General features: G+C 40.5%; 1 protein-coding gene across 1 annotated transcript in view; it reads left to right on the forward strand.

Moving 5' to 3' along the window:
- LOC120853597 overlaps positions 1-26,077 on the forward strand; it is a 76,799-nt gene extending 50,722 nt beyond the window's left edge. Inside the window, exons 3-5 of the mRNA XM_040227563.1 lie at positions 16,408-17,099; positions 23,575-23,605; positions 26,007-26,077. Coding sequence (XP_040083497.1) covers positions 16,408-17,099; positions 23,575-23,605; positions 26,007-26,077 — 794 coding nt within the window. The remainder of the gene's footprint in view (positions 1-16,407; positions 17,100-23,574; positions 23,606-26,006) is intronic.
- Positions 26,078-26,550: the final 473 nt, after the last annotated feature.

Below are 26,550 nucleotides of genomic sequence, written 5' to 3' on the forward strand. Positions count from 1 at the left end.
ATACATGGTGTAAAACTAAAGCTTTAAAAAAAAAATAGAATAAAATCTCATGCCACAGATTCAAGATTAAAAAGACTAAGGGATGGCATATGGTCACCTGTATTTCCTCAGCTCTGCTAGTTTTAAAGATAATTTAGTGAGCTGGATTTTGTATAATATTCTCAACAAATTAATTTGCATATAATGGCTAATTATTTTACAAAATGCTTTCACATTTGCTGCATGATTTGATCCCCAATCCTGCAACAGCTGTTAGTATATGTTTGAGCAGTACCACTCTTTAAAATTTCTGTATCTTTCATTTGATTTAAAATTTTATTTTATATTGGAGCAGAGTTGATATACAAGGATATGTAAGTTTCAGGCGTACAGCAAAATGATTCAGTTAAACATGTACATATATCCATTCTTTTGCAGATTCTTTTCCCATATAGGTTATTACAGAATATTGAACACAATTCCCTGTGCTATGCAGTAGGTCCTTGTTGATTATCTACTTTATATATGGTAGTATGTATCTTATTAGTGTTCCTCATTATAGATTAGAGATTGTTCAACTTTAACTGTGTGGAGAGTTTTAATAAGAAAAGAACTGAGAACTAAACAGATTGTATAATGTAGAGGTCATATGTAGCTTTCAGTTATAGGAGTAGGGGGATTAAAAACTCAGATTGGATTAAGGAATGATAGGAGAGACAATAGAAGCAGCTGGTATAGACAAGCAACTCCTGGAGTTCTACTAGACAGGGAAGCAGAATAATAGCAGAGACCCGTGTGAGACCACAGAAACTAAGTAAGGAAACATTACCGCATATTTGAGTGCTGATGGGAATAAACGAGTGGGAGGGAAAATTGGATCAATAATGCAGAAGATGTAAGAGATAGCTGGAAAGCTCCTGGGGAAGATAACTTTTCACTAAATTATAAATTATGAGTGCTCATCGCATGCGTAGACGTGGTATTTGTGCCGAGAAAAGAAGTTCAAGATCTAATAGCGTATGAGCAAATCAGAAGATGAGAAGACGACTCTAGGATTGGTAAGAGCTGGTGGGGGCTGAGTGATCAGACTCATTAGATGAAACGCTTTCTTATCAAGCTTTGTCTTTTTCTAGAGTGTGACCTTCCCATGCAGTGAAAATGAAGTTCCTCAGCCTAGTGGAAGCTGACGTGGTAGAGTACACTTAACGGGAAAGGGAGGAGGGTGTGTTTACTGTTACATTTTGACAGTGGTGTAACCCACCCTAGTTCTGTCCTTCCTCGGGTTTGATGAACCATGCATTTTGAGAAGAGAAAGATGTACAAGAGCAGGTCAGGGAAGACAGCTCCAAATCTTTACCGCTGTTAGTGAGAAGAATTTGGTTAAGCACTATGTCATGTGCTGGCAACATCTTCAAAAGTATTGATTTAAAGTTGAAAAAACTGCAAGGATTATTGTCCTTACAGCATTGTTATTCATAAGGGTTTGCAAAGGACCAAAATCCTGGAGCACAGTCTTGGAAATGGGCCTACAGAGTGATGTTTCTTCAAATGAGAAATATCCTGCCTTGTTCGTCTTCCAGTGTTCAAGGTATTATCCGTTCATTTTACAACTATCACCCGGAAGTCAGCCAGTGTGTGTGTTGAGATCTCGGAAATCTGTGTATAATTAGTAAAGAATTACTTCTGCTATGTGTGAAAGCCCATCTTTTCTCAAATACCTTTTTGTCCCCTTTCTAAGACTTAGGATTTGATGGTGACCAGTGAAGACCTATGCTACATTTGCCCCTATTGTGAAGGCATCACCCCTTATCAGTTTATGCAAAAGTACACACACCTCAAAACTCCAGTGGATTCAGGGCCATGAGTGAGTCTTTGCAGGAGGGCAGGGAAGGGTAATCCGTATGTTATATATCCCTTCTTGTGCTCACCGGAACCTCCTCATTTCCATCTTTCCTATTCTATTTCCTCTTGATACCCTTCTTCCCAGCACATCCCACCTACTACACATCGTGGTCCCTTCTGTAGAGTAATACTTTCCCAATCAGAAATCTTAGCTCAAGCTGACTTACCCCAGGGCTCACCAGTTATTTTCCCAATAAAAAAGAAATTCTGATACCCAGCTCCAAGACCATAGAACTTTCCACCTGGTTACTCAACTATTACCAAGATATTATTCTTAATGCCTTCAATTGCTATGGCTCCTGCAGGCAGGCATGAAGCTCTTTTAAGGTCAAACTTAGTGCAAAATTCAGGGAGAAAAGTGATTGTTGTGTTTCTGTCTCTCTCTTCCTCTGAAGCTTTGTGCTTCTGACAGTCTCTCCACAAGTTAGAGGAGACAGTGGCCATTCAAGTCCCTGGGCCATCTCAGGATTTTCTGGGGAAAATTGAAGTGAGGAGTCTGGAGTCTGTCTGGAGCACAGCCACACTCTGGATGTCACGATGGGGAGAGCACTCCAGCGGGTGAATTATAGAGGCTGCTGCTCCTGGCTCATGTGCCCATCCAGACGGCCATGGGATGTTGGGCACCATGATTGATGACTTCATGAAAGCATAAGAAGTGAAGGAAAATCAAGTGGAAAAGTGGACCATCACTGTTTCAGAGGAAAACTAAAGAAAAGAAAGATTAAAAGTATAGCTACCAGTATTAACACAGTAAGGCAAATAGACCTTTGTTTAAAAAAACCTCAACAGGCAAGAACTTGCTAAAGTACTAAATATATTTTTATGTGTAAATGTAAATAAGAATGTACATGTCCATGGGTAATATTTACTATATGTGTATATAACATGTATGTCTCTATCTTCTAACATACAATTTGGCTCAGACGGTAAAGCGTCTGTCTACAATGTGGGAGACCTGGGTTCGATCCCTGGGCCGGGAAGATCCGATGGAGAAGGAAACGGCAATCCACTCCAGTGCTATTGCCTGGAAAATCCCATGGACAGAGGAGCCTGATAGGTTACAGTCCATGGGGTCGCAAAGAGTTGGACACGACTGAGTGACTTCACTTTCACTTTCACCTTAACATTATAACTCTAATTAAAGACTGCAAGTCATTTCCAAGGAGAAGCACAACAAACCCTGAGCAGACACTTTCCATTTCTAACTTTCTTCAGTCTTCTGAAACAAGCTACCACCTCTATATCTTTTAGCATTTCTAGAGAATCCCATTAAAAAGCGTTTTTCCTTCTTATAGCCCTATGACTGAGAATAAATGGTAAGAGGGAGGGTGACCTATATATGCATTTCTTACTTAGGATGGTATGCGTGAAAGCCAGAGGAGCCAGGCTACATCCCTTGTGTTCAAACCTTTGCCTTCATTATCCTTATTATTGTCTTCAGCAAAGAGAGGCTCTTGCAAGAGTCATATCTCGGCCTTTAGCCAAGGGTGAGTAGAGACTTTGAGATTAGCAGCTGACAAAATACACAATTGTTTCTCCTCTACTTGAGTTGGTTTTTGTGAGATTGAGCAGTGAAGTCTGTTGCTGAATTAGGTGCTTTAGGACAAAGCCAAGTTCATTCTTAAGGTCATGAATGCTATCGGACAAATCCCAGCACACTCTTTGTTCACCTGATTAGCCCGTATTTGAGTGGGTGTGTGTGAGCGTGTGTGTGTGTGAGTGCGTGTGCATATGTGTTTGGCTTTGACTGCTTAAAAGAAGTGCAAGTTTCTTTCAGAAAGGAAACAAAGGGAAAAAAAAATTATAGAAGGGGAGGATTCAGTTTGAGAGTCATATGTTGACCTAGGGATCTAATTGCTCTCTCTTTTCTTCAATCATTTATTCATTTAATCATTGCTTTATTGCATTTACTTTATTATATATCATTTAGTGAAGTTTTACTCAGTACCAGGTCAAGTACAGGGTGATGGGAAAACATTGCTGAGTAGATAACCTTGGTTGTTCCAGAGACTGCTCTGCTCTTTGGTGCTCAGATACCATTTAGGCCTTTTGTGTTACTAGCTGGTGAAGGTGCTTTGTCATTCTGCATAACTCCTCTCTAAGCCACTTTGTAGTTTCAGCCACCAAAACCAAAACCAAAGTTGGACACCCTAAAACCTAGCTGCAGTGGTCTGGTAGGTCAAGTACAGGGATGTATCAAAAAAGGTTTACACTCAGGACATATGGCCCCTAGAGACACGAGATCGTGTATTTCATAGAAATAGCTCTGACTATTGGGGTTGAATTTTGGGTCTTCTCTCTGCTTCCTAGTGGTAGGAAGGGATAAGTTGATTGCCTAAAAGGAAATAAAATTAAGTGCTATAAACTTAGTTTTTGAGGGAAATAAAAAAAACCATTTTCCTTTAAAATAAAAAAGGGGGCATCTGTCTTTGATTTTTCACTGCTGACTTAATGCTAATACCCACATCACACTCAGAGTGACCCTGGCAGATGTTTGATAATGAATCTGCTTTGAAATTCATCCCAGAAAATAAAGTCTGCAGAGGGATTCCGAGACTCTTAGCACATAGGGGATAGCTTGAGATCAGCCCCAAGACTGATAGCATACTTGCACTTCCACCAAGGTTTCCATAGGCTAATTACTAAAAATATGAGTGATGGAGAGCCAGAAACTTCTCTGGGGCCAGTTTCTCCTCAGTCTTTCCACAGGGAGCAGTATAAACCATGCTCTTTACTGAGTGTTTGACACTATTAAAAATGGTATTGAATGTAGAAAAACAGCGCCTTAGCAAATTGCTCTTTGTAAGTCAGTCTGCAAATCTTCCACTTCCTGCTAAATATAAATTGAATGGCAACTTTTAAATGCAACAACAAACCTGAGAGAGACAGGGAAATGGACAGACAGGTTGTCTGCAGTAACATATGGGTATACGCAACCATATAAAAGACTACTACTACTAACTGTATAAGGAGCCTGTGGCAGGCATTTCTAAAGAGTTTTCAAATTTCAGCTTTGCTGTTTCATGACATAGGAGAGAGTTGGAAAGTTATCTTTCTCCCAGTTTCCAGATGAAAAAGTGAGACCCAAGTATATTAACCTTTCTTTCTAAGGTCATGTATTTGCTGTATCTAAGGCTTTCTCTGGTTGTCTTTGCACAAAACACCTTCCTGTACCAAAGTCAGAACACAAACGGCAAGTTTAAACTCAGTTGACTTTGACACACGAGGCTAGGCCAAGTTCATTATGAATGGACGGAGAGTCCTCTGTCTGGCCCGGTGACTCTCACGTGGTTCACGTTAACATAACACACAGGTAGCAGTTCGGTGCCAGCAATGAGAGCTCCCGAGTCAGACCATCTGGGTTTCATCCCCAACGTAACCACTGCCACCTTTAGTCAATTACTCCCCTTCTCCAAATCTCAATTTCCTCCAAGGGAAGATGGAAAATATAATACTGCTTCCCTCCAAAGCTTTTTGCAAGGACTTACTAACTGGGGCAAAAAAAGGGTTTGGCACAGGGCCTGGCATCCTGTGAGCTCTCTGCAAGTGTTAGTGGTTGCAGTTATTGAAGATGCATATATTCCATTCTTATAAATGAAAGGGATCTTTCCACATTCCATGTTGTCTCCAGGATTTGCTTCTGTGACAGGGATGCTTTCCTAGAAGTGTGAATCAGAGTATGGCTTAAAAGAAGAGGTGGGTGGTATTTCAAAACCCAAGATAGATGACATCACGGCTTTACATAGTACTTTTGATGTTGTTGTTCAGTTGCTGAGTTGTGTCCAACCCTTTGCAACAGCATGGACTATAGAGGGCCAGGCTTCCCTGTCCTTCAGTATCTCCCAAATTTGCCCGAATTCATGTTCATTGACTCGGTGATGCCACCAATTCCAGCTGAGCTATTTCAAATCCTGAAAGGTGATGCTGTTGAAGTGCTGCACTCAATATGCCAGCAAATTTGGAAAACTCAGCAGTGGACACAGGACTGGAAAAGGTCAGTTTTCATTTCAGTCGCAAAGAAGGACCATGACAAAGAGTCTTCCAGCTACCATACAATTGTGCTCATTGTACCCGCATGGCCCATGGCTTCATTGAGTTACCCAAGCCCCTTCTCATGACAAGGCTGTGATCTACTAAGGGGATATAGTACTTGAGCAACTTTTAAAATATACACATGTAGTTTCTGTAACCTGGTAGAAGAAATGAGCTGGAATGAAGATTATTAAGTAACAAGAACTTCAGTTCTTCCTTAAAAGGGAGGTGGAGACCAGAGTTGTGGTGGAGAAAATAGGAGAAGAAGAAAGTTAAGAAAAGGATCCAATTAAATGTTTGGAGAGAGTTTTCAATAACTTATTTGTTTGGCAGGTAAGAGGCTAAACAGACCAACCATATTAGAAAAGACTCAGGTACTTTAGGCCAGCTATTTTTGAGACTGATACCTTTTTTTTTTTTTTTAACTGCTTTTAAGTCTCAGCAGAAGTGTGTTTCTTGAATCACTAATGAAGTGTTAGCAATGAATTGTGCAAAATCACAGAGGAAAATGGATATGGATAGTGGGGTAAGCAGCTGTTTGGGGAGGCTAGAAAACAGAAGCCACCAGAGGCTGTTCATCAGTTAAAAACAGAATCTCTGGGGCCAGGATTCACAAACATGTAAGTCCACCTGAGCAAATTCTAAATATTCCAGGTGCTCAAAGTCAGAGATTATAGGAAATACCTCTAGAGGTCAGTGAAGGTGAAGACATTGTATGTATATGTATTAGGCGCACACACATTAGGTAAGCACATCACAGGAAATATATTTTCATGTACAAGTTTCATGCCAATTCACATTTTATATCTATTGTATTCTATTTAGTTTGCCCAATTCATATATCCTTTTGTAAATGACAAATTAAGGAAACAGAAACATTTGGAAGCTGAAATATGTTTCTCAAAGTTGTTTGTTCCCTTGGATTTAAAGAAATACAGTGGTTGGAGTTCCACATTGATTTCTAGACTTTACATTACTCCCCTTTGCTACCGTATATACCCCTCACTAAAGCTGTGGGTTCTGACATTTAAAGAGCAAGGGGTGCTGTGAATGGAATAATCCAGGTGAAAGGATCAGCTTTAGCATCTGCCCGTCCCATCTTTGTCCTGGAGTGCAACTCAGCAATAATCATTTGCCCCTACGCATAACTGGATTCCCAGCTAGATCTCTAACTGGGTTTACATGGCAAGGGCCCAACTTGCCTGGTTTCTGGGGACTTAACGATTCCTCACCAGTTAATAAACAGACCCTATGGAGGCTGCTGCAAAATGCTCAGCTCACTTATGTTAAATAAAGCATAACATTCTGATGGCCTTTTAGAGGTCAGAGTTACCATTTTCATTAGGTAGACAATCTGTAGGCTAGCGTCATTCAAGTATCCAAATTAGTTCGATCTAGGAACCACACTATTGATGCTATTATTATTATTGGTGGTGGTGGTAGAGTCGCTATGTCCTGTTGGACTCTTGCAACCCCATGGACTGTAGCCTATCAGACTCCTCTGTCCATGGGATTCTCCAAGCAAGAGTACTGGAGCGGGTCGCTGTTTCCTTCTCCAGGTATTATCATTATTAAACCACAACATATTCTGCTGATTGGAAACACCAATTCAGTCTATAATATCTGTCAACTATTTTGCTAAGAACATGGTAGGAATTAATCTCACCATCAGCCGGTGGATGGTTTACCACTGAGCCTCCTGGGAAGCCCCATAAGCCTGTGAGGTATGAACTGATATCACCCCCATTTTAGGGATGAGGAAACTGAGGCTAAGAAGTGTGGAATCGCTTTTGTCAGGCGAAGGAGCAGAATCCAGTTCAGAACCTGCGCTCTTAACCAGGACTCTGAACTGCAGAGTAAAACTGATCAGTAAGGTCACCTGTCAATTCGGTTCTGCTCTCAGCTTCTAGGAGTCGCTTCCAGCGAGAAAGTGTCGCCTTCATTCCTGGGACCCGGATGCAGGGCCTTGCACCTCCCTGCTAGTCTGAGATCGGGAAGCGGGGCGGGGACCTGGGGGCTGAAGGGCCTCGAGAGCAATTCCGTCCATCTGCCGAGCCCGTCCAGCCTGTACGGGATGTCACTCTGCATCAGGCAGAAAGCAAGACCGAATTAAACCCCTGTGTCAAGATGTCCAGATTCGCAGCAACTAGAGATGCTCTTTAATCTTTATGTGAAAGCTCAGATTGAAAAGACAAAAAGAATTTAATCAGTCATTCGGCGGCCCTGCTGCTCTGGCAGCTCCAAAGTTTTGGTTCTTGTTTTTCTCCCTTGCTTCCTGCCTTGCTTGGCCCCTTTCTTTCGAATGCCAACGTGCACTACTTTGAGATAAGCTCTCCTGGCTAAACTTCAATAATTGGATTATTACTAACATATTGCGTGGGGAGTTCCTGCAAGTCTTCCGTTTATGGAACTGAAGGAACAGGCAGGTGCCAGACCAGAAAGGGCACACTTCTCCTGGGGTTGGCTCAGGGTCCTCCCAATGCTTTCAAATGGCTGGTCTGAGGTTCAGCGGTGCCAGTCATTCATGCAGGGGGGGCACAGAAGTGGAGGGCACACGCGCAGTTTGAGGAATTGTGGATTTTTGCCTGACTAGCTCTGAAAATCAAGATTATGCTCAGGAGATTATGCAAATATCTTACCAGGGATGAGACAAGCCTCTCTTAGCAAGACTGACTCAGAAGGAAGTGTCCTGGTTTTGGCGACCTTGGTAAAATCTGAGGATGGAAAGAACTATTTGCCACAAGGTATTAACCAGCTATGTTGCTGAGCTCAAAGAAGCAGAAGTAGGGGCTACTCATCCAAGACTGAGAGTCCTCCATAGTGAAAAAGTGAGAACATGAGAAATAGTCGACTTTTCTGAACAAAAATGTTCAGTGGCTCAGTTCATCACTGCCACATAGAAACTCATACGAGTTTTAAAACTTGAAGTATAATTTATGTTCATTATATTAGTTATGTGTGTACAACATTATAATTTGAGATGTGTATATTTTGCAAAAGGATCATCACACTGTATAGTTAACATACATCACCATACATACAGATTTTTTTTATCATTATTATTTAATGGTATCTTTTAAGCAATAAAAGATTAACTGTCTTAGCAATATTCAAATATAAAATCCAGTATTGTTAACTATTGTTCTCACGCAATATGTTACATCCCCATATCTATTTTATAACTGAAAGTCTGTACCTTTTCACCTGCTGCTGCTGCTGCTAAGTCGCTTCAGTCGTGTCCGACTCTGTGCGACCCCAGAGACGGCAGCCCACCAGGCTCCCCCGTCCCTGGAATTCTCCAGGCAAGAACACTGGAGTGGGTTGCCATCTCCTTCTCCAATGCATGAAAGTGAAAAGTGAAGTCACTCAGCTGTGTCCGACTCTTAGCGACCCCATGGACTGCAGCCTACCAGGCTCCTCAGTCCATGGGATTTTCCAGGCAAGGGTACTGGAGTGGGGTGCCATTGCCTTCTCCAACCTTTTCACCTACTTCCCTCATTTTGCTCACTCTCCAGCCTCAGCCTCTGTCAACCATCAGTTAGTTCTCTATCTCCATGAGCTTTCTGAAACAAAATTTTATACTCTACATATAAGAGATCATATGGTATTTGTCTTTCTCTGGCTAATTTATTTCACCTAGCATAATGCCCTCAAGGTCCATCCATATTGTTGCAAATGGCAACATTTCATTCATTTTTTATTGATGAATTATATTCACACACATACATATATATGTATACTCCACATTTTCTTTATTCATTTTGCCAGGCGTGTGGATTCAATCTCTGGTTGGGGATCTGAGATCCCGTAAGCCACTTGGTGCAGCTAAGAAATAAATGCATAAATAAAATAAATATCATGTTAAAAATAATGCTGCAATGAACATGGGGTGCACATATCTTTTGAGTTAATGTTTTTATATGCATATGATAAACACCCAGAAGTTAAATTGTCGGATCATATAATAGATGCAATTTTAGGTTTTGTTTGTTTGTTTGTTTTGTTTTTTAGGAACTTCTATACTGTTTTCTGTAGTGCCTGTACCAATTTACAATCCCACCAACAATGCTTGAGGCTTCTCTTTTCTTCACATCCTTGCCAACACACAGGTCTTGTATTTTTGATAAGAGATATTCTAACAAGTATGGGGTGATATGTCATCATGTAGGTTTGAATTGCCTTTGCCTGATCATTAATGATCATTAATGATGTTTGGAATCTTTTCATGTACCGGTTGACTCTCTGTATATCTTCTTTGGAAACATGTTTACTTAGATCCACTGCCCAATTTTCAACCAGATTGTTTGGCTGTGTGTTTTGCTATTGAGTTGATTGGGTTCTTTATGTATTTTGGATATTAATCCCTTATCAGATATCTGACTTGCAAATGTTTTCTCCTGTTCCGTAGTTTGTCTTTTCATTTTGTTGACGATTTCCTTTGCTATGCAGAAGATTTTTAGTCTGATGTAGTCCTGCCTTTGTATTTTTTGCTTCTGTTGCCTTGCTTTTAGGGTCAAATAAAAAAAAAAAATCACTGCCAAGACTGGTGTCAAGGAGCTTACTATCTAGGTTTTCTTCTAGGAATTTTATGGAAAACTCACAGAATTCTTAAAGCAGGTTCCTACTTTCATGTCTAGAGATCACTGTAGGGAACAAAACAGAATGGCAACAATTATTTGGGCATCTTTTTAAAAGGGTTTTACATATGTAATTTCCAATCTTTACAGCCTACTTTCAGAATAGGGGTTTTCTACATTTTTCAAAATAAGGATATTTAACAAATTAAGCAGATTGTAGAAAGTTGTATCGTTAGTATGATATAAAACAAGGTTTCAGATATAAATTAATGTGAGATCATAAAGCAAGTTTTACTAGTATACGAAAGTTAGAATGATGAAGAAAAAGTAAAATAAAAGGAGGACAGAAATGCTCAGTTGGTAGAAAACCCTGCTGTGTGGCCTTCAGCAAATGTTCAACCTTAACTGCCTCAGTTGCATTTTGTAAAATTAATAATCTCTTATTGCCTAAAGATGGCAGTTAAATTAGATCATCTCAAGGTCATTTCAGCTCTAGAAAAACAAATTCTTAACCATTATCATTCTTGGATTAACATGAAGTCATTATCTAAGACGGTATTAAAGTATTTTTCATTTTTTCAAGTAAGAATTATATAAAATTATATAAAGTGCTATATAAACACACTTTAAAATTACCCCAGTTTGTGAGCTTTTCTTCAAATATTTTATATACATTTAACTCAGAATTCTTTAAGAGAGCACCAAGTGACACAATATATCTAAAGCAGCTAGACACAAACTTCTGGGAAGCCTGCTTGCTTTAATAAATTCCTCTTATTGGCAACTAAATATTAATGAAGATGGAAGATTGAGAATGATTATGTTGAAATGACCCAGAGGCAGGTGTTGGGTTTCTGTTTCTTGTACAGAATCATGGAATTTAGAATGAGGACAAAAATAAAAACAAAGAGAGACGCTCTACTGAAAAGAGCTTGTTTTTTAAATTCTTTCACTCAAGAGTCAGGCAGAGCATAGAGTGTTTCTGTCTGGGGATGGGGGTCAGGAAAGAAGTGAGGCAGATGTTTTTAGTCACTCAGTCGTGTACAACTCTTTGCCCTCCTATAGACTGCAGCACACCAGGCCTCCCTGTCCTTCACCATCTCCTGAAGTTTGCTTAAACTCACATCCATTGAGTCGGTGATGCCATCCAACTATCTCATCCTCTGTCGTCCCCTTTTCCCCCTGCCTTCAATCTTTCCCAGCATCAGGACCTTTTCTAACGAGTTGGCTCTTTCCCAGGTGGCCAAAGTATTGGAGCCTCAGCTTCAGCATCAGTCCTTCCAATGAATATTCAGGACTCTCAAGAGCCTTCTCCAACACCACAGTTCAAAAGCATCAGTTCTTTGGTGCTCAGCCTACTTTATGTTCCAACTGTCACGTCTTACATGACTACCAGTTAGGTGCAGTACTAACTATACCTACGCATGGGGAGGAGGTGTGATGTGCACGTGTTTTGCTTGGTACCAGGCTGTGATGCACAAAGAGCTGTATCAGTTCAGAAGACCAGAGCCCTCCTTTGTCTTGTTAACCCCTGGATCTGCAGCACCAAGCAAGCAAATGGATAATAAATAAATGTTTGGTGATTGATTTAAAAAGTTAATGAATGAATCAAGGCAACTAAGTATTCTAGAACAAATAACACAAAAACATATACACAGGTGTACACAACTTTGAGTGGGAATATCTTTTCACCATGGCTTGAATCTAAACAGAGGTGAATAAATTTAAAAAATTAAAATGATCTAACATATTTAGGCCATAAAATGATCTAATGTATTTAGGCCATAGTTGACTTTTTCAAGGAGGGCCTTGGTATGACCATAGGCTTAAAGGTAAAGGCCAAAGCAAGTCAACATATGATATAGATTCTACTGGACTAGTCTATCCTTCTCCCAAAGGAGTGAAATATATAAACTTATAGTTTTAGTCAGTTTTAATTTTAGAGCTGACAGCCATCAATTCTCTTAGCTTAGGAACAGTTACTTGGTGAAAGAATAGTCTTTAAAGAACTGAAAACAGAACTAACATATGACCCAGCAATCCCACTCCTGGGCATATACTCAGAGAAAACCATAATTTGAAAAGACACATTCACCCCACTTTTTGTTGTAACACTAGTTATTACAGTGGCCAAGACATGGAAACAATCCATCAGCAGAGGAATGGATAAAGATGATGTGGTACATAAAGACAATGGAATATTACTCATCCACGAAGAAGAACAGAATAATACGACCTGCAGTACAAGGGATGGGCCTAGAGATTATCATCCTGAGTGAAGTAAGTCAGACACAGAAAGACAGATAGCACACGATACTGCTTATATGTGGAATATTAAAAAAAAAAAAAGGTACAAATAAACCTACATGCAAAGCAGAAGTAGAGTCACAGATGCAGAAAACAAACTCAGGGGATGGGGGAGGGGTAAATTAGGAGATCAGTTCAGTTCAGTTCAGCTCAGTTCAGTCGCTCAGTTGTGTCCGACTCTTCACGACCCCATGAATCATAGAACACCAGGTCTCCCTGTCCATCACCAACTCCTGGAGTTCACTCAAACTCACATCCATCGAGTCCGTGATGCCATCCAGCCATCTTATCCTCTGTCCTCCCCTTCTCCTCCTGCCCCTAATCCCTCCCAGCATCAGAGTCTTTTCCAATGAGTCAACTCTTCGCATGAGGTAGCCAAAGTACTGGAGTTTCAGCTTCAGCATCATTCCCTCCAAAGAAATCCCAGGGCTGATCTCCTTCAGAATGGACTGGTTGGATCTCCTTGCAGTCCAAGGGACTCTCAAGAGTCTTCTCCAACACCACAGTTCAAAAGCATTAATTCTTTGGCACTCAGCTTTGTTCACAGTCCAACTCTCACATCCATACATGACCACTGGAAAAACCATAGCCTTGACTAGATAGACCTTTTTTGGCAAAGTAATATCTCTGCTTTTCAATATGCTATCTAGGTTGGTCATAACTTTCAGGATTGACATATACACACTATTATACATAAAAGAGACAACTAATAAGAACCTACTCAGTACTCTGTAATGGCCTATAGCAGAAAAGAGTCTTATAAAATAGAGTGGATATATTGAAGTTGAAATACTTGATAATATAGTTTTTTAAAATGGCACATGGATATGTATTTTAGTCCACAAATTCAGATGTGCAAATAATGTAACTGTTTTTTATTATTCTACTAGGTGACAAGATAAAAAAAACAACTCTTCCTTTCCCAATGTGTAAGTATATGTGTAAGTAATTGACTTTGCTATACACCTGAAACTAACAGAACTTTATAAATCAATGATACTCCAAGAAAAATTTTTAAAAAGCACACTCTCTCTTTCGTCTTTCCTCTTGCTTGCCTGTACTTTGTAGTTTTGTAGGGCATTTTGGTCAAAATGTGATAGATTCTAGCATGCCTTCATCAATGAGACGGTGCTAAATAAGCTACCTGAAGCACTGTCCCCAAGCCCCACCATTTTTGCTCCCTCTCATCACAGAGGGGAATGACTATAGAGGGATTTATGCTCCTGTGCCTTTAGGCTTCATAATCAGCATTCAAGTGTACCTTCTCAATTTAGGATTTGTCAAGTATTATCAATACTCACCAACCTTGACAGAATATGGCTTATACTCACAGCTAAAGTTTATTTGAATTCAGAGTATAAATAGAAAATAAACAGAAAAAGAGCCAAGATTTTCTTTCTTCCTTTTTTATTAGAAGCTTGGAGGTCTGATACCAATCAGTGTTTGATAAACAGAGATGGCAGTGAGAAAACAATCAAATAATGAATGTAAAATCCATCATCAATGCACAGGCATATTAAGTTACCCACTTCATTGTCCTGTCCTAATACTTGTACAGACTCCAAGTAAACTTTGGGCTTGTAAATGAGAGAGACTGTTGACAAGTAATAGGAGACAATTAGGAAAGGCTTTTTTCCTTGTCTAACTTCTCTGTAAGTGAGTTGGAAACACTGTCAGTTGCATAACCCATATCCATTTCTGAAGATTCCTTACTAACATTGTCCTGATTTTATTTATTATAGCAATCAGCTCCAATATCCCATATAGGTAGGCATACTATTAAATATTCAATGAGATTAACTGGAGCCTCCTGTGAAATCTTTTTCTTTTCTAATAAAGAGATTCTAGCATATCTGGCCGGAGAAGGCAATGGCAACCCACTCCAATACTCTTGTCTGGAAAATCCTATGGATGGAGGAGCCTGATAGCATACAGTCCACGGGGTCACTAAGAGTCAGACACGGCTGAGCGACTTCACTTTCACTCTTCAGTTTCATGCACTGGAGGAGGACATGGCAACCCACTCCAGTGTTCTTGCCTGGAGAATCCCAGGAACGGGGGAGCCTGGTGGGCTGCCGTCTATGGAGTTGCACAGAGTTGGACATGACTGAAGTGACTTAGCAGCAGCAGCAGCAGCATATCTGGCGCCTCCCTTCCCTTGTAAACTTCCTTTGAACATGAACATGATATCAGAAGTTGAGATAATGACGCAAACAAGCATCACTGTGACACCAGGCAGGCATGGTGGAAATAATAAGCTTGGGTGCCAGATGACATCCCTGAACGTTTCAACCTGATAGCTCTAAATGTCTCTCTGTTATTATTTTGAGAAAAAATGAACAAAAATCTGTTTTCTAAAGCTGTAATTTTTTTTATTAGCAGATTAAAATAAGCTAGATGAAAAATACAGTGCAAGTCCTGAGAATGGTATTGCAGTTGAAATAGTTGATAATACAGTTCTTTAAAATGGCACATGGATATGGATTTTAGTCCACAAGTTCAGACTGCAAATAGTGGAACTATCTGTTATTATTCTATTAGGTGGCAGGATAAAAAAAAAAAAAAAAAGTCTTCCTTTCCCAATTTTCCTCCTTCCTTAACAACAGGTGTGGAGTCCTATCTTGTGTGTCAAGGAGTAAGGGAAACCGTCAGTCTTAGTCACGGGTTCACAGGGGTTGAATGGAGATGTCCTTGGGCTTATCAGCATGGCCTCTTCAAGTGCACAGGGGTTTTGTTGCTACTTTGTCAGCAGAGCACCTGTGTTTTTTGTGAGAGTGCCTATTTTCTACTTGCCCACGTGTACACCATTGTTACACACAGTTTTTAGAATCTTGACATTTCCCAGGCAATGCTCCTAAGCTCACTGTGTGATGTTAGTTCTGCTTTTCCACTTGAAACCCTCAGGTTTCTATCTGCCTCCCTCCCTCCTTCCTTCTTTACCTCCTTCTCTCGGAAGCCCTCCAGGAAGAGGCTTCCAGTTGGTAGAAACCGTTCTCTTTTCCTGAATCATCAAGCGACATCTGTATTTCTAGGAATATTTTCTCATTTCCATCCCCTATTCCCTGTCCACCATCCATAAGCATCGGTTCAGTTCAGTTCGGTCGCCGCTCAGTCGTGTCCGACTCTTTGCGACCCCATGGATCGCAGCACGCCAGGCCTCCTTGTCCATCACCATCTCCCGGAGTTCACTCAGACTCACGTCCATCGAGTCCGTGATGCCATCCAGCCATCTCATCCTGGGTCGTCCCCTTCTCCTCCTGCCCCCAATCCCTCCCAGCATCAGAGTCTTTTCCAATGAGTCAACTAGCATAATACTTTGTTAATTTTCCCAAGGAACTAGGCTTTAAAAACAAAGACACTGGTGATAAGTGAAGTCTGAACAAAGGGCAGGCTGATAAAAAAGACAGAGGATGAAGAAGAGGTCGTGCCAGGATGGTCAACAGAAAAGAAACTGTCGTCCTGGCGCCCCTGACCTAACAGCTGAGAATGTTGAAAGGATTCTCAACACCGCTTCTCAACAGAGATCATGACATCACTGCCGCCATCTTCTGGAATTCACTCTTCACGGAAGAAGAAAGAGGACATCGCTTGCTCACCATCTTTCAATAAGCCATCCAAGCCGGACAGGCAGCAACCGGGCGGTGTCGTTCTAGCGTCTCTGGCTACCTGTGTGTTTTCAGACGACCCGAAATGATTTACTTCTTAAAACCGATTCGCGTTTTGCTTAATTATCTGGTCTGGGTGCTCGGCTTAAGCCTGGCCCACAGCAGATCCTGGCGCGTGTGGGAGTTTGACAGCGACGTCGTTTCCGTCGTGTTCATTGGACTTTGGGAAGCTTTCTACCGGCAAAAATTTAACGTATCTGGTATAATGGTTGAGTTACCGATGTACACCATGATCAACTCGAGCTGGGTCATTTCGGACGAAATCTCGTATGGGCAGGGCCTGATGCTGCTGGCGAATTTTATGATGTCGGCGGCCCTGATTTTTAGCTCAGTGGCGCTATTCGTCAGCAGGATCAAGGCCCCGTACCCTGATTTCCTCCGATTGTGCTACAACGCGTCCGCCCTGTTGCTCTTCCTCAGCTGCGCTTGTATCACAATTGCAGTGAGCTGGAATTTCACCGTGGATTTTTATGGCCAAACCACCCTTGACTTTCCAATTACCTTTCCTGTTGAAAGAGAAATGGTAACAAATAAACGTCTCTCCTATGTGCTCCCCCTAGGAACCACGACTTCCATCCTCTTGCTAGTAAGTGCCCTCCTGTTCTGTGAAACGTGTTCAATAAAACCACCGAATCGGGTGAATCCCCTGATTATGTCCAAATGTTGAAGACGACAGGGCTGAACAGTGAGTTTTGGAATGGCCGGCAGTCATTTTCTTGAAGACGTTTCCACGCATGCCCCCTATTGTCCTAATCTTCTATTCTTTTAAAATAAACTATACTTGTCGTTTGAAAAAGAACAAAGACAAAATACTGGGTGCTCTTTCGGTTTCCATCCTTGCATGATGCCTCCTGTAAGGAAACGAAGCCTCCATCAAGCATGGATCCAGCACACTGCTTAAGTAGAAGACGGTATAATAGGAAGCTAGAGAGAGGAAATGAAATCAACATGAAAAACGTTACTATATGGAGATGCGGATGGGGGTGCGGATGGGGGTGCGGATGGGGTGGAGGGGGTTGCACCGCCTAATGGTGCCAAGCATGTGGGCATTTTATGAACTGGGCCAGACAAACTCTCCTTAAGCCATTCCTTGGAGACACCAGGTAGCTTTTATAGCCAAGTTCGTCCCTCAGGGCAGCTGTTCAGGGCGAGGAGTAGCAGCACTCGAACTTCTGCCTCTGATATCACACCGTCTGCTTCCCTCTGGATGTGTGCGTCTCTTCTGGATCTCTGTCTCCAAATCTCTCCCCTGTTTATAAAGACACCAGTCAATGGATTTGGGGCCCACCCTAACCCAGAATGACCTCACTTTTAAACTTGATTACCTGTATAAAACCCCTATTTCCAAATAAGGTTTATGGGTATAGTGTTAGAACTTTGGCATATATTCTTCAAAAATACAATTCAACCCATGTGAATCAACATGTTTCTTATTTTTAAAAACATTTTGGATTATGGCTTCTATTCTTTGCAGCTGAAGGCGTGCTGGTCGATATTCCCTTCCTTCACCTCCTCACAGATTTGGAATACTCCTATTTTCTTACAAAATTTGGCTTACCTCACCCATTGCTCTTAGTTAATTACGCTCTGGGTGCATATGAATTGTTTGTCATTATTCCTTGTAAGCAGTTAGCGGACTCCCTTTGCCTATCACAATTCTGTTGGCAACATTTATCAAGGAACCTGATACATATTTTTTGTTCTATAAATATTTGTTGAGTGAATACTTTAAATAGAATTTGAGAAATACAGGAAAGTATGAACTTTTAGTCATCCACAATACCACTACCCATGTGAAAATACTATAAAACAATTTGTGTAAATCCTTCCAGCACGTTTCTGCAGAAGTTTTTTTAAAAACTCTATAATCATCACGAGTGAGTCAGAGTTGCTCAGTCACATCCAACTCTTTGTGACACATGGATTGTACCCCACCAGGCTCCTGTGTCCATGGAATTTTCCAGGTAAAAATACTGGAGTGGTTTGCCGTTCTCTTCTCCAGGGGATCTTCCAAACCCAGGTCTCCTGCATTGCAGGCAGATTCTTTACCATCTGAGCCACCAGGGATACTGATTTATAATTGTGAGTCATACCTTTTTCATTTTGTATAAAACAAACATTTCCCTATGTTATTTCAGTGTTCACAAACTTTTTAAGTAGTTGTGTAAATTTCATTCAATGACTGTGTGAGAATGTACTTAGCATTCCCTGAAGGTAGGAGATTTAGTATGTTATTGTTATTTTTCAAGATTTTCTTAAATTTATTATTTTTCTACATAAACTTTTTTTTCTATTATCAAGGAATATTTACTTAACATCAGTAGAAAACTGACTTAGTAAAATTTTAAGGACCCTGAAAAATGCAGGAATTCAGGTCTGCTTTATGGACTAGAAACTGGAGGAAAACACATCAGATTAGGAAGCAAGCAGACCGTGGACATTCAAGAGGGCACAGCAGGGAGAAGAGGCAGTGAGCCCCGGCATCCCAACCACGGGGTCATTTCTCTCTGTGAAATGCGACTTGTTCTCAAGCCACAGTGTCACAGCTTGGTGGCACTCCAGGTCTCATCTGCCTCCCAAGAAATTAAGAAGAGACAAACTCAAGTAAAAGACACAAGAGCAGTTCAGATCAGTTCAGTCACTCAGTCTTGTCCGACTCTTTGCAATCCCATGAACTGTGGCACGCCGGGCCTCCTTGTCCATCTCCAACTCCCGGAGTCACCCAAACCCATGTTCATTGTGTCAGGGATGCCATTCAACCACCTCATCCTCTGTCGTCCCTTTCTCCTCCTGCCCTCAATCTTTCCCAGCATCAAGGTCTCTTCAAATGAGTCAGCTTTTCAAATCAGGTGGCCAAAATATTGGAGTTTCAGCTTCAACATCAGTTGAATGAACTGAAGAACACCCAGTCCTTCCAATGAGCACCCAGGACAGATCTCCTCTAGGATGGACTGGTTGAATGTACTACAATTTTCTATTCTTGGTAGCCCATCATCGAATGCATTTACCATGATGTACTTATTTAGCTTGTTTCAGGGACATAATCAGGAGTCACATACAAGTAAACCATGATAATGCCACCCCTAATAAAAGACTTTTGGTGTAAAAAGTTTATAGACTGAAAAGAAATAAAAGGAATATAGAAAAGAATTGATAGACTGAGCCTTACTCTCTCAGTATGACCTTGAAGTATTAAGTAGATTGAAATCAAAGCAGTGGTGTTTGGGCTTTTTCTTAATAAACAGTAGAAGACAGGAACAAAGCCTCACTTGATATTACCGTTTATTTCTAAACATTTTGTACGTTTGTCCTTTTAACTAAACTCAGCATTTCATCTGTAACCCTGTCATGGAGAGCTCTATAGGAATAAATTCAGTATCAAAATTGACAAGTGGGTTTAGTCCCAGCTCTGCCTCTTCCCTGCTCTGTGAGTTAGAACAAAATGTATTGTAGTTTTTTTTTTTTTTTTTTTTTGTTCTTTCCTGGAATTTGGCTCCCAAATTCACAGATTGTAATGATCGGACATGATAATTCTTTAGGTGCACAACCCTCTAAAAATCTTTGATTCCAAGTAATGCATGATGTAAAGCTATAAAACTAATTTACATTCATTGAATATTGATTCTATCTTGGCAGTAAGGTAATAAACCATAGTCCCAAAGAGTTAATTTTGAAGAGTAAACTTCCATTCAATTCACTGAAGTAGCCCGGGTTCTTGGCAGTCAGATAAATGAAAGCTGAAATTGTTTAAAAAAAAAAAAATCCAGCATCCTTGAAAGTTCCCCATGGTTTATTCTCAAGAAAAAAAAGGTATTTCTCAAGTCCACATATTTCTTCTATAAAGAAAACAATTTGGATCCAACTGTATATGATCACAGTGCATCTATCAGAGGTAAAAATGTTAAGGGAGACTTACTAAATATGTCTTACAAGTATTTTAGAAATCAAAAGGCTGGCACCATAGCAATGGAAAAATAAAGAAAAGCAATGACATTTGGATTATTCAAAAAATTCTTGCATTCATTTGTATATAATCTGAATGGTTTTTCTCTACTGAACTGAGGTATTTTAACATGAAATACCTCCATATTCTGCCTTTAGGAAAATGGACTCCAGGATTATTGCTGTTCTAAAGAGGATACACGGGGTGGTGCCTGTTCTTCCAAGAGCCTGCACTGGCAGATGGCTTGCAGTTTGCATGTTGCCTCACATTTTCAGTTCTCTCTTTTGTTTTCCAGTGTTTTCCACAGTGTTGTAAATGATCCTCATGTAACTGAGGGAGTGACGCTTCTAACAATTTACAGATATTTAAGTTGAAACACCCGGGCCCTGGGTATATCAAATGGCATCCAGCCACTAGAAGTTTTGGTAATTATTTCAGGTAGCTGGTTTTGATTACAGCATAATGAGATGAGCTGTTCTACAGCTCATCAGATTGTCCTCTATAATTTTATTAAAAGTTAATACTTAGTGGGGAAACGACTTAAGTGTCAACAGTCCCCTGTCCTTTATTACTTTTCAGCCTTGTGTCAAACTCTAGTACCTGATGAGTCCAAATTCTGGCCACTCTTATTCCACTGCAAAGTTTTATTTACCAGTGACATGACTAGGACCACGGCCAGCCTTTGGAGGAAATATTAATACCTGAGTTCTAATTGCAAAACCAATAGTTCCAAGTAGTAAGGCTATTAGTAAATTCTTTCACACTTCTGAACCTCAGTCTCCTCTTCAGTAAAATGGGGATACTGACCATCTTAAACTTGCATGGTTTCTGTAAGATTTAAATGAAACAGTTCATGTGGAATGATCTATCCCCGTGTCTTAATAAAGTTCACTGGAATAAAATGGGGCAGATTTATATAATGGGACCTGGAACAATAGCTACACATCTAGCTTCTAGAGAATAGCCAGCCAAGGAAAAAGACTAACCGTTAAAGACAATGGAAACATTGTTAACTCTTCTCCTTCAGTGGCAGTCAGATTTCTCTCTCGTTTATTCTCATTGGTTTCTGCATAAGGCCAACTTGCTGTAGAATCGCCTACCTTAAATAGATAAATACGAAAAAAGCAAAAAATATTCACTGTAAAGCAAAACCCCACTTGATTCTATATTCCCCTCCAGCTACTACTGACTTTCTCATTTCCTCTTTATAGCAAAAGTCCTCAACAGAATGACAAATATTTGCTGCTTCACTTCCTCATCTTTTACCTTTAATTAATATTTTACCCTCAAGCAATCCAATAAAACACAGCAGAGGACATCAAGACAGGGAGGACATTACCAGGATTGGGGTAAAAATCTTCAGACTTTAATATTAAAGTGAGCCATACTGGTGAAATGGCCAGAATCCAATTTATTCACTGTTAGTAAAAATGGACAAATAGCCTAAGCCATTTACTTTATATTTACTTTAAATACTCTGTGGCATAAGATATACATGATATACATATATATACAAGATATATATATGATATACAAGATATACACACATATATGGCACCCCACTCCAATACTCTTGCCTGGAAAATCCCATGGACGGAGGAGCCTGGAAGGTTGCAGTCCATAGGGTCGCTGAGGGTCGGACACGACTGAGTGACTTCATTTTCACTTTTCACTTTCATGCATTGGAGAAGGAAATGGCAACCCACTCCAGTGTTCTTGCCTGGAGAATCCCAGGGACAGGGGAGCCTGGTGGGCTGCCATCTATGGGGTCGCACAGAGTCGGACATGACTGAAGCGACTTAGCAGCAGCAGCAGCATGCATACATATATATGGTGTATATGATATACATATGAGATACAAGATATACATATATATATGAACTAAACTATGCTTAATAATTTTTTTTAAAAATTGTGCATCTGTAATATATTCAGGATTGAACATATGACTTATGTAGAATGATTTAAGTTAATAATCCCCAAATCAATGGATAGTCTTCCAATAATTCTCCCCAGCCAATGACACAAACTTAAGCCAATAAATAACAGGAAAAAAACAGTCATATTTATATTTACTGTACTATAAATTCTATATCAACAGCAAGAATTTATAGATTTGGTGCAACTGTTACAAACTAGCTATTCTCAAAACTTTCATCTTATCCTGGGCTCTTCAAGGAACTGTAGATAAATGTTCACTTAGTAGAAATGTACCTCTGTGTTCAAGGTCAAACAAAATTAGAAAGTTTCTCATTTCCCCACAATTGATTCTTATGCCATTGCCCATTAGCAGCTCAGGCCAGTTTAGTTCCCTGGAAATAAGAAGAAGGGGATAGGTCAGAAGACACATGCACCATGTCACATCTTTAAATTATGAAAATTCTAGGAAAATTGCAAGTGTCCAGAGGTCTTAAAAGTGCAGGTCATGTGGACAGACAGCAGAATGGTTGAGAAAACCGTCGCATTCATTCCTGTTTATATATAAGAATAGATATATGATTGTGTGTCCTGTAATTGAAAGGATTCAGGATTCTTATCAACATTTGGAATCGCTTGGACTCACAAGCATGGTGCTATGTCTAAAATGAAACAGTCCAACCATCATTTACCTTCAGTCAGAGATACTGGAAGTGAAGGCCACCATTTAGCTTTGAGGTCATGCTTTAAAACCATACCACCACCTGCACACATGTTTCCTTTCCAGAGACAGCCACCATTTCTCTCCTAATGAGAGGCAGGAGGCAGAAGCAGTCCAGCATGGGTCTCGGGACAAAATGTGGGTTTTATGACCAGACAGGATTTCCTGCCAGATCATAATGGAAGGAGGAACCTTGAACTTTTCCATGTGACTAATAAGCCATCCCCAGTTGGGGTTTTAGAACCATAGAATCTTATTGTCAGGCTCCTTCTGTAAAGAGCTAATGTAATGTGGGGATAAAAACAATATTACATGGGTCTTCCCTGGTGGTCCAGTGGTTAAGAATTCGCCTTGCAATGCAGGAGACTCGGGTTCAATCCCTGGTCTGGGAACTAAGATCCCACATGTCATGAATCAGCAAAGTCAAAACTACTGAGCCTGTGCTCTGTGGATCGCACATGCCACAACTAGAGAGTCCAGGTACCACAGCAAAAGACCCTGCGTGCTGCAACTAAGACCCTACACAGTCAGATTAAAAAAAAAAAAAAAATGATTTCCCGGAGTTATGGAGCTGGAAGGCCACTTGTTCTCTTTATCAGAAATCTGGAGACTTTGGGGAGCTTACTGTTGAGGCCGCTTGGGGGTTGTCCACATCCATCAGGTTACCAAGTCGAAACTTTGCACACGTGAGGAGAATCCTCCTCCTTCCCAATGTCCTGAACATTTCCCTGTTTTATACTTATAAAACTTATTTCAGTACTGCACAAACTTATTTCCAGTGTTAAATGCAGCTCTTCAAATATTAGAGTTCTTTCCAGTGCCTGGAACAGTAGAATGAGCTGATAAATTTACATATGACCCCCAAACTCAGACATTGTGGCACTGAAGAGGCCTGAAGAGAGGAGCAGCTAGATTGGGTTTCTTCCCTTCAGCTATAAACTGAATTGCGTCCCCTTCCCCAAGTTTATATACTGAAGCCCTAACTCCCAACATAACTTTATTTGGAGATGGAGCCTTCAGGAGCCTGCTGTTGTTCAGTTGCTAAGTTGTGTCCAACTCTTTGTGACCCCATGAACTACAGCACTCCAGACTTCTCTGTCCTTCTGTCTCCTGCAGTTTGCTCAAACTCATGTCCATTGAATTGATGATGCCATGCAACCAATCTCATCATCTGTCATCTACTTCTCCTCCTGCCCTCAATCTTTCCCAGCATCAGGGTTTTTCCAATGAGTTCACTCTTCTCAACAGGAGACCAAAGTATTGGAGCTTCAGCTTCAGTATTTTCAATGAATATTCAGGCTTGATTTCCTTTCAGGTTGATGAGTGTGATCTCCTTGCTGCCCCAAGTGTCTTAAGTGTCTTAAACTCTTAAGTGTCTAATCCAGCACTGCAGTTCAAAAGCATCCGTTCTTCAGTGCTCAGCCTTCTTTATGGTCCAACTCTCACATCTGTACATGACTACGGAAAAAACCGTATCTTTGACTCTATGGACCTTTGTCTGCAAAGTGATGTCTCTGCTTTTGAATACACTGTCTAGGTTTGTCGTAGCTTTTCTTCCAAGGAGCAAGCATCTTTGGAGGTATAAATCATCTACATGTGGCATGAAAGGTTAGAGGTCATAAGGGTGGAGCCCTGACCCTACAAAGTTAGTACCCTTATAGGAAGAGACACCAGAAAGCTTGCTCCCTCTGTCTCTGCCATGCGAGGACACATTCAGAAAGTTGACGTCCACAAACCAGGAAAGAAGTTTGCACCAGAAATCGAATTAGCCTACATCCTAATCTGAGACTTCCTAGCTTCTGGAACTGTGAGGACACAAATATCTTTGCTTCATCCCCAAGTCTCTAGTATTGTGTATGGCAGTTGCCCAAGTATTGTTTCTGCTGGTTAAGACCTTCACTTGCATAAATCTTTGTAATCACCTCTTTATTGGTCTTCCTCTTAAGTCTCTCTCTCCCTACTCTGCAGCTAGCATTTGCTCTAGAGTCTGATAATCACCCCATATGAACTCTTTATTCAAACTGGAGCTCAGACGGTCAAAAATCAGCCTTTAATGCAAAAGACCCAGGTTTAATTCTTGGGTTCAGAAGATCCTCTGGAGAAGAACTGGCAACCCACTCCAGTATTCTTGCCTGGAGGATCCTATGGATTCTGTCCTGTGGGGTCACAGAGTCAGACACAACTGAGCGACTAACAATTATACTACTCTGAGTAAGCATCTCTCTTTATCAAAGATCCATAGTGATGCTTTATGACACGTGGAAATATTTGACATCACTTAACCTGACAGGCAAAGTTCTCCCAATCTGTCTTCAGCCTGCCTTTGCATATGTCCCGTATTTATCTCCGTTCAACAACTATACCCTGTCCTGCCTGATGACATCTGTTTCCCTACCTGCATCCTTTTGCTCAATTATCTCCTTTAGTAACTGTGTTCTTGGCATCACAACAGATAAAATATTATGTATTGTTATTCTTTTCAACTCAATTTAAAAAGTTTGCAGGAAGAAACCATCACCTTTAAACAGGTATACATATGGAGATATTCCACAAATAGTAATAAAGACACCAGTGTGAAAAGCCTTATACAGAAGACACATTCATGTAATTCTGTGTGAAACAATACCTAGCTAAAATTGGAAAGACCAAGAAAAAGGAACAGGCCGGGAAGAGGAGGAGGAGGAAGGGGAAAAGAAAATGGGAGGGGAAGGAGGAAATGAGGAGGAGAGGGAAAATTAGGTCCGAAACAATGACTCAGTTCTAAACGACCAAGGATATTTACTAGTTATTCATGAAGATTTGGAAACACTATTAAAACACAATAGGAAAGAATTACAGAATATTACACATCACAGTGCTAAAAGGAGCTATAGAGAAACCTGTACGCAATTCACATGTCATAGTATAGCTTTAAGTCATTCTCAAACAAAATATTTCCTGTAAAGCTACAAATGAATCAAAAGAAAGAAAGAAAGAAAGAAAGAAAGAAAAACACAATAAAAAAAAAAATCCTTCCAAGTGTTGTCTTCGGTAGATTTTGGATCTGAGTAAACTGTATATGACAACTGTAGTACTGTAGTGAAGATGCTGTCATGCTAAATGGGCAGAGCAGAAAGAAAATGGATTTTGTCCAGGTCTGGATTGTTCTTATAGCAAGGGGCAGAGAAAGAAAGTCCTTTCTTATTCCCACTAGGATAATGCCACCTTCCCCTTTACCACATACAGCGTAAAGCTGGGGATTTAGAAGGTCGCCTTGAGAGCAGTGTACAGAATAGAAAAAAGAGAGGGCATTCTTAAGCTGCCAAACTCTTTGAGTGCTTAAACTCAATCAGCATCAGGGCTGGAAGGAGGCAACCTGGAGTCTTTAGACTTCAGGAGGTTCTATAGAGAGCTCAAAAGGAGCAGCTTGTTTTCTTGAAAACAGAATTTGAAGATGCAATCTCTCTTCCTTTTCTCTGCTATAGTAGATGTGTGTGGGGCTTTTATCATTTACATCTCTTCCCAGTG

Source organism: Oryx dammah, unplaced genomic scaffold (assembly GCF_014754425.2).
Source record: "Oryx dammah isolate SB20612 unplaced genomic scaffold, SCBI_Odam_1.1 HiC_scaffold_26, whole genome shotgun sequence".
Taxonomy (NCBI): domain Eukaryota; kingdom Metazoa; phylum Chordata; class Mammalia; order Artiodactyla; family Bovidae; genus Oryx; species Oryx dammah.